The sequence below is a fragment of the Tupaia chinensis genome, unplaced genomic scaffold (genome assembly GCF_000334495.1).
Source record: "Tupaia chinensis unplaced genomic scaffold, TupChi_1.0 Scaffold000146_1, whole genome shotgun sequence".
NCBI lineage: Eukaryota > Metazoa > Chordata > Mammalia > Scandentia > Tupaiidae > Tupaia > Tupaia belangeri.
In genome coordinates, this window is record NW_006159616.1 from 8,317,719 (window position 1) to 8,330,840 (window position 13,122).

General features: G+C 51.8%; 2 protein-coding genes across 2 annotated transcripts in view; one reads left to right on the top strand and one right to left on the bottom strand.

Annotated features, from left to right (window-relative positions):
- CASP9 (caspase 9) overlaps positions 1-7,787 on the top strand; it is a gene marked incomplete at its 5' end in the record, with an annotated part of 19,583 nt that extends 11,796 nt beyond the window's left edge. Inside the window, 3 exon segments of the mRNA XM_014586560.2 lie at positions 4,570-4,749; positions 5,528-5,637; positions 7,397-7,787. Coding sequence (XP_014442046.1) covers positions 4,570-4,749; positions 5,528-5,637; positions 7,397-7,486 — 380 coding nt within the window.
- Positions 7,788-9,118: 1,331 nt separating this feature from the next.
- LOC102494723 (chymotrypsin-like elastase family member 2A) overlaps positions 9,119-13,122 on the bottom strand; it is an 18,960-nt gene continuing 14,956 nt past the window's right edge. Inside the window, exon 9 of the mRNA XM_027770618.1 lies at positions 9,119-9,211. Coding sequence (XP_027626419.1) covers positions 9,194-9,211 — 18 coding nt within the window. The 3' untranslated portion in view covers positions 9,119-9,193. The remainder of the gene's footprint in view (positions 9,212-13,122) is intronic.

Genomic DNA, 13,122 nt, shown 5'->3' on the forward strand with positions numbered 1-13,122 from the left:
CTCATTTATTTATTTTTTAATTTGACCAGAGAGGGACAGAATGAGAGTGAGAGAGAGAGGGAAAGTGAGAAAGCAAGCTAGCAAGCTTCCAGGTCCGGGACTCAAACTGTAATTGACCTTGTAGGAGTCTAGTGCCCTTCACCACCACGCCACCTGCCGACCTCAGCAATGGTTCATTTAAACAACTTGTGTGCTGGGCCCTCTCAGCTCCCACCCAGGGAGACCCGGTGTCGTGCACGAGGAGTCCCCAGCCCGTCGCTGGCACAGCTGCCTCAGCGCAATAGTAGGAGGTGCAGGGAGGGCTGCTCTACCTCACCCCTTTCTTGCCCACAGCGTGTGGGTGAGCGTGCTCTCACTCTGGAGCCTGTGGTGCTTCCTCTGTGAGGCGAACGAAAGACAAAAGGGCAAGAGAACCATGAATGAAGGCTGAGCTGTGGGGCCGCTCCCCGGGACATAACGGTTAGCTGGCCTTACGTTCTCCTCACCCTCCCTCCGTTCCCAGCAGCAAGGGACCCTTGTCACGTGCATGCCAGTGTGGTCTCTCTGCCTAAGTGGGGCCTGCGAGGGCCTGGGTGACCCGGCCCTGCCTCTTGGCCTCCCCCTCCCCAGCATGGCTCAGCTTTCCCGGATATCCCAGGTTCCCATTGCTCTTCTTTCCTGTCTCCTGGCTCACTTTTTTAAAGAGAGATTTTTTGTTATAGGGCTTGTGTGCTTGCTGGAGAGAGACAGAGAGACAGAAAGCAAGAAATCAACCCTGGGTGGGGGGTGGGGGAGACCGTGCTGCAATCCCTTCTCTTCCATTCTCCTCTCAGGATCTTGGGCATGCATGCACATGTGCCCAGCAAGATTTTGAAGCCACCAGGCTCAGGACTTGAACCATAGTTGGCCATGTGGGAGTCCAGCGATTATGTCATCTGCCGGTCCCATCTCCTGGCTAAGTCTTAATCATCCGTCCTTTGGTTACAGCTTATCATCACTTCCTTCAGGAAGTCTTCCCTAAATCCCCCTCCCTTGAGCAAGGTCAGGGTTCCTGGTCCTGCTTCTGCAGCCCCTGTTCTTCCATTTCCGTGCCACCTTCTCCTTGTATTGAGATGGCGTCACTCCCTGGTCAGCTCTCTGAGGGCGAGGCCCAGCCTGGCACCAAGTTCACCGTCTGGTTGCATCTTCTGTGAATTCTGATGATTCGAACTGGAAATGGAACCCTATGAAAGTATCTCTGAGCAAATTTTGAAATAATGTAGACTCTCACCAAACAGAACTAACCTCACTGGGAATGGCACGGTTTCCAAACAGAACTAACCTTGCCGGGAATGGCAAGATCTCAAAGTGGGAACCAAGCAGTGATTGAGATGCCCCCTGTGGTGTTCTGGTCCTTGCTTGTCCCTGCAGGATGCATGACCTGGTGTTTCACACTGTCACCACATGGTGGCGCCATGTCAACTGAAAACTGAAGTACAGGAATGTCCCCGTTCTGCATCCGGGTCTGGCAAGGTGTCCTGTGTACATGCATCGGAATGCCTGCCCTGGATTTTGGTGTCTCTTGAATTCCTGTTTTAAAATTCACTGTTGTTATAATTTAAAACAGTTTTTTTTGAGAGGTTTTTACTATAGGGCGCGTGCGCTCTCCAGATAGAGAGACGGAGAGACAGAAAGCGAGAAATCACTCCCCAGGGGGATGGTCACACCACAATCCCTTCTCCTCCATTCTCCTCTCAGGACCTTGGGCACGCGCGCACAGCGCCTGGCGCGAGTTTTAAGCCACCGGGTCCGGGATGTGAACCGCGGTCGACTAACATAGCCATGATGCTAACTGCTGGTCCCAATTTAAAACAATTTTAAAAAGCCTCCAACCTGTTGTCTATCCCTTCATCCCAAGGAAACAACTCTAGGGCTGAAAAACAGGCTTCAAAGTCAGTACTTCTGGTGTGTCCTGTCAGCGTGATGCAGCCCAGTACAGCCTGGTGCTCTTGGCCGAAGCCACGTGGCTGTGTCTGTCAGGCCAGGCTGTCAGTTTTGGGTGACTCCCTGGAGAGTTGTAGGGATCAGGCTGAGAAAGCCGAAAGCCACAGCGACTGCTGCAGAGCTTGTGGGTTTCCTGTGCCGCCGAACTGTTCCTCCTCCCACTGGAGAAGTCTTTCATGGGGAACGCGTCTGGCCTTGTAGGGAGCTTTGCATTCATGAGGTGCTCTAAGAACCAAGCCCCGTGTAAGTGCATAACCTCGTCAGCTGGACTGTGGCGTCAGATTTGCAGAATGAGGATGACACGAATGGAGATGTAGCATGCACCCCGTCTGACCCGCACTTCCCCTTCTCCCATAGCCTCCCCTCTGACCCTGTTGTCACTTCCCTGCTTCTCAGGGACTGGTCCCTCTGCATTCCTATGGCACCCCCCACCCCAGGCTGTCAGGGCGGACCTCACCCCATCCTTGTCCACTTCCAGTCACACCCAGATACCCAAGGCAGATTCCAGAACCTCTTCAAGGGAAACACCCAGAAGCGCTGAACTGAGAGAGCTCGAGGGCAGGACTCTTCCTGATCTAAGGCGCCTCCTTTGCGGACTTGGGCTCTGTGGGATGTGGGAAGGTAGGTGAGAGGCAGGCAGAGGGCAGAAACCTGGCCCTGCACCTGGGCTGTGAGCACACAGTTGACCCGCAGTTTTGGAGCTTCAGCTGTCTGGGGTGAGAGGTCAGTAGGTGTTGGGGTTGTGAGTGTGGAGTTGCTGGACCATCCCTGTACCCTGCAGATGGGCCCCGAGTCCCACTGGGTAAGCTGTGACCTCACTCCAGATCAGCCACACAGATCTGCCTGCCATCCGGCCTGGGATGAGCCCTTTGTCCCTCCAGGGTGGTTCTCTGTTTCTCCACAGCCTGGGCCATAGTCGCCCAGCTGCTGCTCCGGGGAAGTTTGGGTTTTAAAACTACAAAGACAGAAAATACGATCATCATAAAACAAAGCAGAATCTTGTGAGCTAACACAGCCATTGCATCTTTTTCTCTAAGCTTGGCCTTCCAGCCCACAGGCACGGCGCTTTCCTCAGTGACACTGTTCACCGCTAGCTCAGACGACTTGACGACGTTCCTCGCCAGTGACGGGCGCTCACCGGCTAAGCCATTTCTCTAACGTTGGTTATTTAGGTGGTAGCCAGTTCTTAGCTTACGGGATCTCAGTTCTCTCCTTTTTTAAAAAGTTTATTTATTTTTAAAAAAAGAATTATTTTATTTCATTTTATGTATTATTATTATTTGTTTTTAATTTGACGAGAGAGAGAGAGAGCGAGAGAGAGAAAAAGCAAGCCACTATGCCCGGGACTCGAACTGCAGTTGGCCATATGGGAGTCCAGCGCCTTAACCACCATACCACCTGCTGGCCCTTAGAATTTGTTTTATTTATTTATTTATTTTTAAAGAATTCTTTTATTCAACTTTATTTATTTTTTATTTGACCAGAGAGGGACAGAGCGAGCAAGAGAGAGAGAAAATGAGAAAGCAAGCCACCAGGTCCAGGGCTCGAAGCATGGTCACCTATGTGAGAGTCCAGCGCCCTTGTCCACCATGCCACCTGCTGGCCCCACTGATTATTTTTTTAAATTTGATTTCTGGGTCAGTTAGCATGGTGGTTAAGGTGGATGGATCCCACATGGCCAACTGACTGCATGGTTTGAATCCTGGACCTGGTGACTCAAAAAACATGCTGGTTGTGTGCATGCCCAAAATCCCAGGAGGAGAATGGAGGAGAAGAGACTGTGGTGTGGCCATCCTCCTGGGGATGATTTCTCACATTCCCTCTCTCTATCTCTGTCTGGTGAGTACAGGCATCCTACAACAAATTTTTTTAAAAATCTTATATTAGAGAGAGACACAAAGAGAGAGAAGGAGGGAGAGAGACAGCATCCCCAACAGGTCTTCACACCATGATCCCCCTGTAGCCTTAGCCAGCCTGGATCATGTGCACGTATGTACCCAGCATGTACAGGGAGATCTCAGACTTGAACCTGAAACCTGTCCCGCTGTCTGGACCCTCAGCACAGTGTTTTCAAGCTTCATCCACATTGTAGCAAGTATCAGTATTTCACTCCTTTTCAGGGCTGAGTACTATTCCCTGTGGCATGCCAGAACATACCGCATTGTGCTTAACACTCCTCTGTTGATGAGCACTGGGCTGGTTCCACATTTGACTGGGGCGAATTCTGCTGCCGTGACACCTGGGTACAAGATTTGGTTTGAATAGCTATTTTCAATTCTTTTGAGTGTGTACCTTATAACTTTGTTTTTGTTGCTAAGTTTTCTGCATTTTCCTTTCTGCCCATGATTTTACTTTGTGACCTCATCATACTTTTGTTTTAGAAAAAAGTAAAATGTTTGTTCCTATTTCCTGCTCATGTTTGCCCAGCACTGGAACACTGGCTTCAGAGGGAACCCAGAGGTCTCTGGCTGGGGAATGCTGGATGGTACCAAGAAGTGAGGTCAGAGCCTTGGTCTGTGTTTTTCAGTGACGAGTGGTATTATGTGAGGTCAGAGCCCTGGTCTGTGTTTTTCAGTGATAAGTGGTATTCATGCCTGTTTTCTACAGAGAAGAAAGACCCTGGATTTGAGGTGGCCTCCACGGCCCCCGAAGACTCGGCCTCTGGCAGTAACCCTGAACCAGATGCTGCCCCGTTCCAGGAAGGCCCCAGGACCTTCGACCAGCCGGACGCCGTGTCTAGTTTGCCCACACCCAGTGACATCTTTGTGTCCTACTCCACCTTCCCAGGTGAGCACCTCAGGAGAGCTCCCCCTCCCAGCCATGGGCCCTCGCATCTGCCCTCGGGGCTGCGGTGCTGTGGAAGAGGAGGCCTGGTTCTGCCCCTGCAGTCACCTCTCTGAGCCTCAGCGCAGGCTGAGGGTGATGAGGCCCTGGGATGCGTGGCTTAAGGAGGCACATGCCCTTGGGTCTGCATACCCCACTTACCTCACCCTCCTCCTGGCCTGCCTTAGCCTACTTATCTTTACAATGAGGGGCCGACAGGTGGCGTGGTGGTTAAGGGCACTGGACTCCCACATGGCCGACCATGGTTCGGGTCCAGGGCCTGGTGGCTAGCTTTCTTGCTTTCTCTCTCTCATTCTGTCCCTCTCTGGTCAAATTAAAATAAGTAAGTAAATAAGTTAAATAAAATAATTATTTTTTAAAAATAAATAAATAAAATGGAGGAGTAATTGTCCTTCAGGGGTTATCATGGGGGTTCGAGGTAGCTGAGCACAGGGATGGTGAGCACGTGCCTGGCACGTGGTAGGTGTGACAGGTGACATGTGGCAGTTTTCTTCCTCTTTCATCCCTCGGGTGAGTTATGTCACTGCTCTGAACCCTGGTTTCCTTGGTGGGAAACGGAAATCACAGGCAAAGTAAGGCGGTGGATCCGAGGGCGGAAGGAGGCGACAGTAGGACGGAGTGCAGGGACATGGGCCGCGTCACCGATGCACAAATGGGCCTCACTCACTCCAGAGGTGGGGGAGGGGCGGCTCTCCAGAGTCCAGCCTTTCTGCTCGCACAGGCTTCGTGTCCTGGAGGAACACCACGAGCGGCTCCTGGTACATTGAGACCCTGGACGGCGTCTTTGAGCAGTGGGCTCACTCCGAGGACCTCCAATCCCTGCTGCTCAGGGTGAGTGCGGCCTCTTCCACAGGAGCAGAGGCTGCCACAGGGCAGTGGGGCCTCCCAGGGTGGGGCAGGGCCCGAGCCAGAGCTGGAGGCAGCAAGACGTTTTGCTTCTCTCTCTTCTTATTCCAAGAGAGACAGGAGAAGAGAAGACAGGCGCCCGGTGAGGTCTTCACACCGTGGTCCACTGCTAGTCTCAGCCGGCCCGCATTGTGGGCACGCGTGCTGGCACCGCTCACCTGCCCAGGGGATCCTGGGGGTGAACCCAGGACGATTCCCACACACGTACTGTGCCTCGCTTCTCTTCATTGAGATGTTATCCCCTGGGCTGACATCTTCCTTCTTTTCAAAGGGCTGCCTTCCCTCCTCCTGTGAGGTCTCCTCCCTCCCTGCTGATGGCACAGGTCCTCAGGGTGAGGGTGGGGCGGCTCCGTGACCAGAGCATGGCACCCTGGAGGCGGTTTGCAGAGCCCCCCTTGTGCCTTGCTCTGCTGTGTAGTCTTCAACTCTTGGTCCTCAAGAATCACAGATCCCTCCTAACCCCTTCTCAGGCCCAGCGAGAGAGCAGACAGGAAAGGTGGGCTGGCAGGGCCCAGCTCTGCTACCTACAAACCCCACTCACAGCAGGTGTTCCTACAGAAACCCCGAGGCTCCTCGCTGCCTTTGGGTCCCCCCTGCTCGTCCAGGTGTCTGGTGCCTGCAGAGGACTCAAGGCCTGGGCCACTCTTTGCTCCAGAGGGAGAGTGTGGCCCTGTGAGCTGCTGTGCAGCATGATGTTAAAGGCGCTGGACTCCCACATGGCCACCATGGTTTGGGTCCAGGGCTGGCAGCTTACTTTCTCAGTTTCCCTCTCCCACTTTATTTATTTATTTACTTATTTATGGAGGACGAGAGAAATGCAGGCGCAGGGTAGCCACTAAGCTCACCTCCAGGGCACTGCGGCCATGGCCTGGGCAGTGAGCCTCAGGGGTGTCGGGGCCCTGCGGGGCAGGGACAGCCAGGGCTCAGCAGTCGCTGGGCTCCTGGGCTTGGTGGTCTCCAGTGCAAGCCTTTCAGTCTGATTTAAACTTTGTGGATGTTTGACCTGGAAATTTTGCATTTTGAGCTTTTTAAACTTGTATTCGAGGTGCGTGCTCTTAATATACTCCCTCTGGGAGGCCTCAGTCAGAGCTGTTTATAAAGTGCTGATTTAATGGGGGTTTACCCCTAGCCTCTCTTTTATTCATGGACCAGGAGATGACATAATTTATATGTTGCTGGACTCCCATGTAGTCAATTGCAGTTCAAATCTCGGACCCAGTAGCTTATAACTTCAAGTCTTGGACACGCTGGGCGCGTGTGCATGCGTGCCCAAGATTCCGAGAGGAGAATGGAGGAGAAGGGATTGCGGCATGGCCATCCCCCCCGGGGGGTGATTTCTTGCTTTCTGTCTCTCTTTCTGTCTCTGGCAAGTGCAAACACCCCACAGCAAAAAATCTCTCTCTCAAAACAAAAATTTATTCATTTATTTATTCTAAGATAGAAAGAGAGGGAGACAGGCACCCCCAACAGGGTCCTCATGCCATGATCCACCCCCAGCCTGAGCCAGCCTGGCTCACAGTCATGTGCGTGTGCCCAGAGTATACAGCTTGAAGCCCTTACCATGTGGGTCCAGTTGAGTTACCGCAGCACCCCTCTTTGCGCCCCTTCCCAGCCCCTCTTTGGAATTTTTCCCTCGGTTGTGAGAACTGAGCTCAGAGAACTCCCCGTGGTTGTGTCTTCACAGGTCGCTGATGCTGTGTCGGTGAAAGGGATTTACAAACAGATGCCTGGTTGTTTTAACTTCCTCCGGAAGAAGCTCTTCTTTAAAACTTAATGAGACCAGGGCCCGTAAGCCTGCTTTATCTGTCACCCAGCAGCCTTCCTGTCCCAGGCCTAGACATGGCCGAGGCCTGGACTTTCCTACAACTGAAAGATTTCGTAGCCTGTGTGGGGTCTGCTCCTTCACCACCATGGCAGACGGGCTCTAAGCAGCTTCCAGGTTGGAGACAAGTGCCAAGCAAAGGAGCAGCAGCAGGACACCATGGGTACTGTGGCCTCTTCCCCAGGCTGGTCCCAGGACAGCGCCTGGCCTGCAACTCCGTGTTTGCTCTGTACCATTGACAGGTGCGGGGTCAGAGCGTGCTGTGTCATGGATGTCCTGTGTGTTGTAGGATGTCTAGTGCCCTCTCTGGCCTCTGCCCACCACATGTCAGTGCTACCCTCCTGGGACAATGCCAGCCAGGAATGTCTGCCCAGTCGCTGAGTATGCCCAGGGAGACAGAACTGCCTCCACGTGAGAACCTCTGCTCTGTGGGAATCTTGGGCTGTAAACTAACCAGCATCTCTTATAGATCAGCAAGCTTGGGGTTATTAGAGTCTAACAGCTGGAATCTGTGAGTTGTTTTGTTTTATTTTATTTTAAGGTTTTTGCATAAGTATGTGTCTTGCTGGAGATAGAGACAGGAAGAGGGAAAGTGAGAAATCACTCCCCAGGGGAGATGGCCCACACCATAATCCCTCCTCCAGTGTCCTCCTGGGATTTTGGGCACATATGCACACAGGCCTGGCATGATTTTCAAGCTGCCAGGTCCTGGGACTTGAACCGCGGTTGGCCATGTGGGAGTCCAGTGCCTTAACCATCATGCCACCTACTGGCCCTTGAAATCTGAATTTTAAGTGAAGTTTTAAAAAGTATTGATTTATCCTGTCTTGTATTATTTGTTCTTAAAAAATAAATCCTAGACAAAAAAAAAGAAAAAAAAATCTTAGGCAAAGATGGATTCTCTTTTGCTTCTTTTTCCCTCTTTGTTCCAATTCTTTGGTCTTTATAAAGAAAAAGGGAGGCTCATAAAGCAGACTTTTTCTTTTCTTTTCTTGCTATAAGATATGTGCACTCACTGGACAGAGACCGAGAGAGAGGGGGAAAGCCACCCCCCATGGGGAATGGCCATGCCGCAATCCCTTCTCTATTCTCTACTCAGGATTCTGGGCACGCCCCCATGCCCGCACACCCATGGTGTCCTTCAAGTCGCCACTCTCGAACTTGAACCACACCGTTGGCCGTGTGGGATCCAGCACCCTAGCACCGTGCCATCTGGCTGGCCTGAGCAGACGTGCTCTCCTCTCATTTCTCCATGTCTTATTGTACCGGCCCCCTCCCCATCGTCCCAGGAAGGTGACTAGCGCAGAAGCACGTGGTCAGGGAGGTTAAGTCTCCAGTCCGAGGGAGCGCAGTTAACCAGGAGGAGACCTGGCTGGGACCCGGGTCTTCTGAGACACAGCCCCTAGCACCCCCCTGTGCCTTACTTCTGTAGGACAGCCCCCACACTGGATTGCAGTGTGCCCGTGTCGTGCCACGTGAGAGGTTGGGTTTCCCGGATGTCTTTTAAGAAAAAAATGAACCCAGCTTGTTTCTTGTTTTTAGGGCCCTGATGTTAGGACAATAAGCTAATCACTCTCACCAACATGTGATTCATGCAGTTGTCACTTTATTATTTTCCTGCTATGACCTTTCCAAGCCTGGAACAGTCAGGAGGACTGGTTAGTTATTCGCAATCACCTGCAGGACACACAAGGGAAGAATCTGGTTAGCCTGACGGCAGGCCTGTGCTGGCCAGGTTCCCGTCCTCATCCTTCAGGCGACGTACTGCGCCTATGAATCATGGCCGGCCCACGCTGCGGTAGCTCCTGCCTGAATTCTGATGATGCTTGGGAAAACAGACGTGATCACCGCTTCTCCTGACCTGCCAGGGCTTCCTTTAAAGAGGGGTCTTAGCCTGGAGACCTATTTGAGCTTCAGAGTAGGGGGACCTTCGAGGCCATAAACATTATATCCCAAATGTGTAGATGGGGGTGTTTTTAGATTTTGTTTCTCAAATCAGAACTGCTGTTTGCAAGGCACCGTGGGCGGGGCTGTGAGCTGCTGTCAGAGGCTGTTCAGCAGCATCTATTACACGTGTGAATGTGCCAACTTCATGGTCCAGTGAAGCTGCCAGATCTCTATAGCACAGATACCCAGACCAGCGTGCAAGCATGTCTGTGCAAGGATGCTCACTGCAGCAGTCTCGGAGTGAGAGGCAGGAAACGGATGCCAGCTTCCTCTGCTGCCTTCTTACTGTGGAAAAGCATTTAGCTGTTCAAAAGAATGACACAGACATACGTACTGACATGTAAAATGTGACCAGATGGGAAGTGGGAAACGGAGTTGCAGAACAATGTGAAGAGTAAGATGGCTGTTTTGGTTGCGAGACAGTGTGCATGTGTGTACATACGTGCTTTCTGTATGCACATAACGTCCCGGAGACCCCACACCACGGCGATGCCAGTGGTGACCTCTGGAGAGTGGCATTGCAGATGTGGAATGAAGGAGGACTGCTACTTTTGCTACTTTTTCACTTATTGCACTTTTGTTTTCTTAAGATAATTTTACAAATAATTTGTATTTCCTTCTGGAAAAAGAAAATAAAGCTAGTGACTCAGGAAGGCTCCTGTGTTGCTGTTACTCAGTGGACGTCTGTTGGAAGGATGAATGCCCTTGGCCACCTGTCCCCTCCTGTTGCTTCTCTGCTTGTGCCTTTTGTTGGCAGCTTCCTGGCGTTGTCTTGTCACCTGTCTGGTTTGTCCAGGCAGGTGCTCCCAGGCACCCCCAGGGCTGCAGCTGTGTGTGGCTCCAAGCTGCACACGGCACGCCCCCGGGCTGGGATCACTGCAAGGTTTTGCTCTCCCTCCACAGCTCTGCGGCAGCCCTGCTGGAGAACAGCTGCTCGCCTGCTTTGCTGCCCCCCAGAGCCCGCGACCAGCCGTCTGTGCCTGCCCGGGCTCTCTCCCGTGAATGCAGGGCCTCTGCCCAGCTGCCTTGAAGGCTTGTTTCCTCATTGATCCCCTCTGCCATCTGGCTGTGCCTTCGGCTCTGGCCTGCTCCTGTGCCTGTGGCTGTGAACAGCTGAGGCTGGGACAACCAATCAGGACAGTTGCCCCAGCCCCTGTGTGGGGTCGCCGAGATGCTGCCAGGACCAGCTGCACAGTGACTCACACAGCAGCTGGGACTAGGGAGGGGTCTGAGACTTTAGCTGGGAAAAGCCCCTTAAGCATCCTTCTGACCAATGAGTGTTAGGCCAGGCTCTGTTCAAACCTTGAGGCTCCTCAAAAGCCGGGCTTGGATTCCCCTCCGCCAAAAATGGGATCAGGCACAGCTTTCCCTGCATTTATTCAAAACGCAAACTAATGGCCACTTTTCTGGATTTTCTCTTTTTTCTCCAACAAACTTTTTTGGAATCTGGTGTCTGTGACCCCTTGGTGAAGAAATGCCAGCAGACAAAGGAGCCGGCAGCCAGCAATGTTAATGGGCAATGTGGAGGCAGCCGGCAGCTGCTTTCATCGGCGTGGTTTTCCTCCTGTGACCACAAGCTCCTGGCTGCCATTACGTGTTTGCTTTTATATCAGAGTCATTTTAATTCAGCAAATTACACTTAAAATAATGAAATCTGATGCCAACTCTCCTTGCTTTCGGGACTGCCACACCACAACTCGGACGTGCTCTGGCTTCTGAAAACGTCGAGTCGTGATCTAGTTTGGGTCCCATTTTACAGAGGAGCAAACAGGTGGTGGCAGTGATTTAGAAAGTGTCTCCAGGGCTGGCACGGGACATGGTGGTTAAGGCGCTGGATTCCCACACAGCCAGCTGTGGTTTGAGTCCTGGACCTGGCGGCTTGCTTTCTCACTTTTCCCCTCTCTCTCTCTCACGGTCCACTTCCCTCCCAGCTCCTTGCTCAGGCCCCCTTTCTTGTGACGATGCCTCCTGTCGTGGCTTTACCTACTGTGGTTTTTATTCATGGCTACTCCAAGATTGGTGCTGATGACTTTTTTAGGTTTTTACCGTATGGTGCATGCATTTGCCAGAGACAGACAGAGAAAAAGTGAGAACTCCCCTCCCCCAAGAGGGCATGACCAGGCTGCAATCCCTTCTCCATTCTCCTGGGATTTGGGGCAGGCACACATACAGGTCCAGCATAAATTTCAGGCTCCCGGGTCCGGGACTTGATCTATAGTCAACCATGTGGGAATCCAGTGCCTTAACCACTATGCCACCTGCTGACCCCACCGATGTTTTTTAATCAACTACTTTTATGGTCATTACTGTAAATAAGTGTGTGTTGACAATAAACACAATAGAAATCGAGTTGGTGCGGAAGTTTGGGCGCTGGTTTTGAGCTCATAGAAAAGCCCTCAGGGAGCACAGTCACAGTGTGACCGCCACAGGGTCATCGGCCCCACTTGCTTGGGACGGTCCCCATCTCAAACTCAAAGCCCCACATTCAGGGAGCTGCTCAGTCCTGGGCAGACCATGCTGGTTGGTCGCCCTCCAGAACAGCTGGAGGACTCTTCAAGGGGACTGATTTCCAATAAGGCCGTGGGGGTCTCTACCGATCAGGTTTTGGGCGTGGTAAATAAACGTGACCATTTATAGTGGTCTGGGCCTATACACCCAAATAAGCAAAAATAAAATACCCCACAAATTCTAAGGAACCCACTAGTTTTTCTTTAAGAGCCCTTTTTTTCAAAAAAAAAAAAAAGATTTAATTTTCTTTTTTTTTTTTTTTTGGTTTTTGCGATAAGGTGCGTGCATTTGTCAGACAGAGAGAGACAGACAGAAAGAGAAATCACCCCCCCCAGGGGGAATGGCCACACTGCAATCGCTTCTCCATTCTCCTCTCGGGATCTTGGGCACGCGCACACACACGCTCCCAGCGTGAGTTTCAAACCACCAGGTCTGGGACGCAAACCGCGGTCGACTACATGGGAATCCAGCGACATAGTCATTACGCTAACTGCTGGTTCCTTAATTTTAATTTTCCAGAGGGTGCATGCACTTGCCAGAGACAGAGCACACTCCCAATGAGGCGTGATCATGTCACAGTCCCTTCTCCATAGCTCCACCCTGTGGGGATTTCGGCATGTCCCTTAAGCTGCTGGGTCTGGGATTTGAACTGTGCAGATGTCCATATGTGATCTAACTCCTTAGCCACCAAGGCCATAAGAATGGTCTGCAATTCTCTTTTTTTTTTTTTTTTGCTTGTTTTTTTAGGCTTTTGCCATTTGGTGCATGTGCTCACCAGAGAGACAGAGAGGCACAGAGAGGGAAAGTGAGACGTCCCCCCCTGGGAGGATGGTCACACCACTGTCTTTTTGTCTCCATTCTCCTCCTGGGGTTTTGGGCACACACACACATGTGCCTGGCATGAATTTCAAGCTGCCAGGTCTGAGAGTTGAACCACAGTCAGCCATGTGAGTCTAGCACCTAGGGCCCCGCTGGAATTCACTCTTAATGACTGAGGAATCTTCTTCGTTTTCTCTCTCTTTTTCTTTCTCTTTCTCTCTCTCTCCCCCCTCCCTCCCTCTCCCCTCCCTCTCTTCCTTCCTTTCTCTCTCTCTCTCTTTTTCTTTTTTTCTTTTTTTATTGTACAGCCTCTC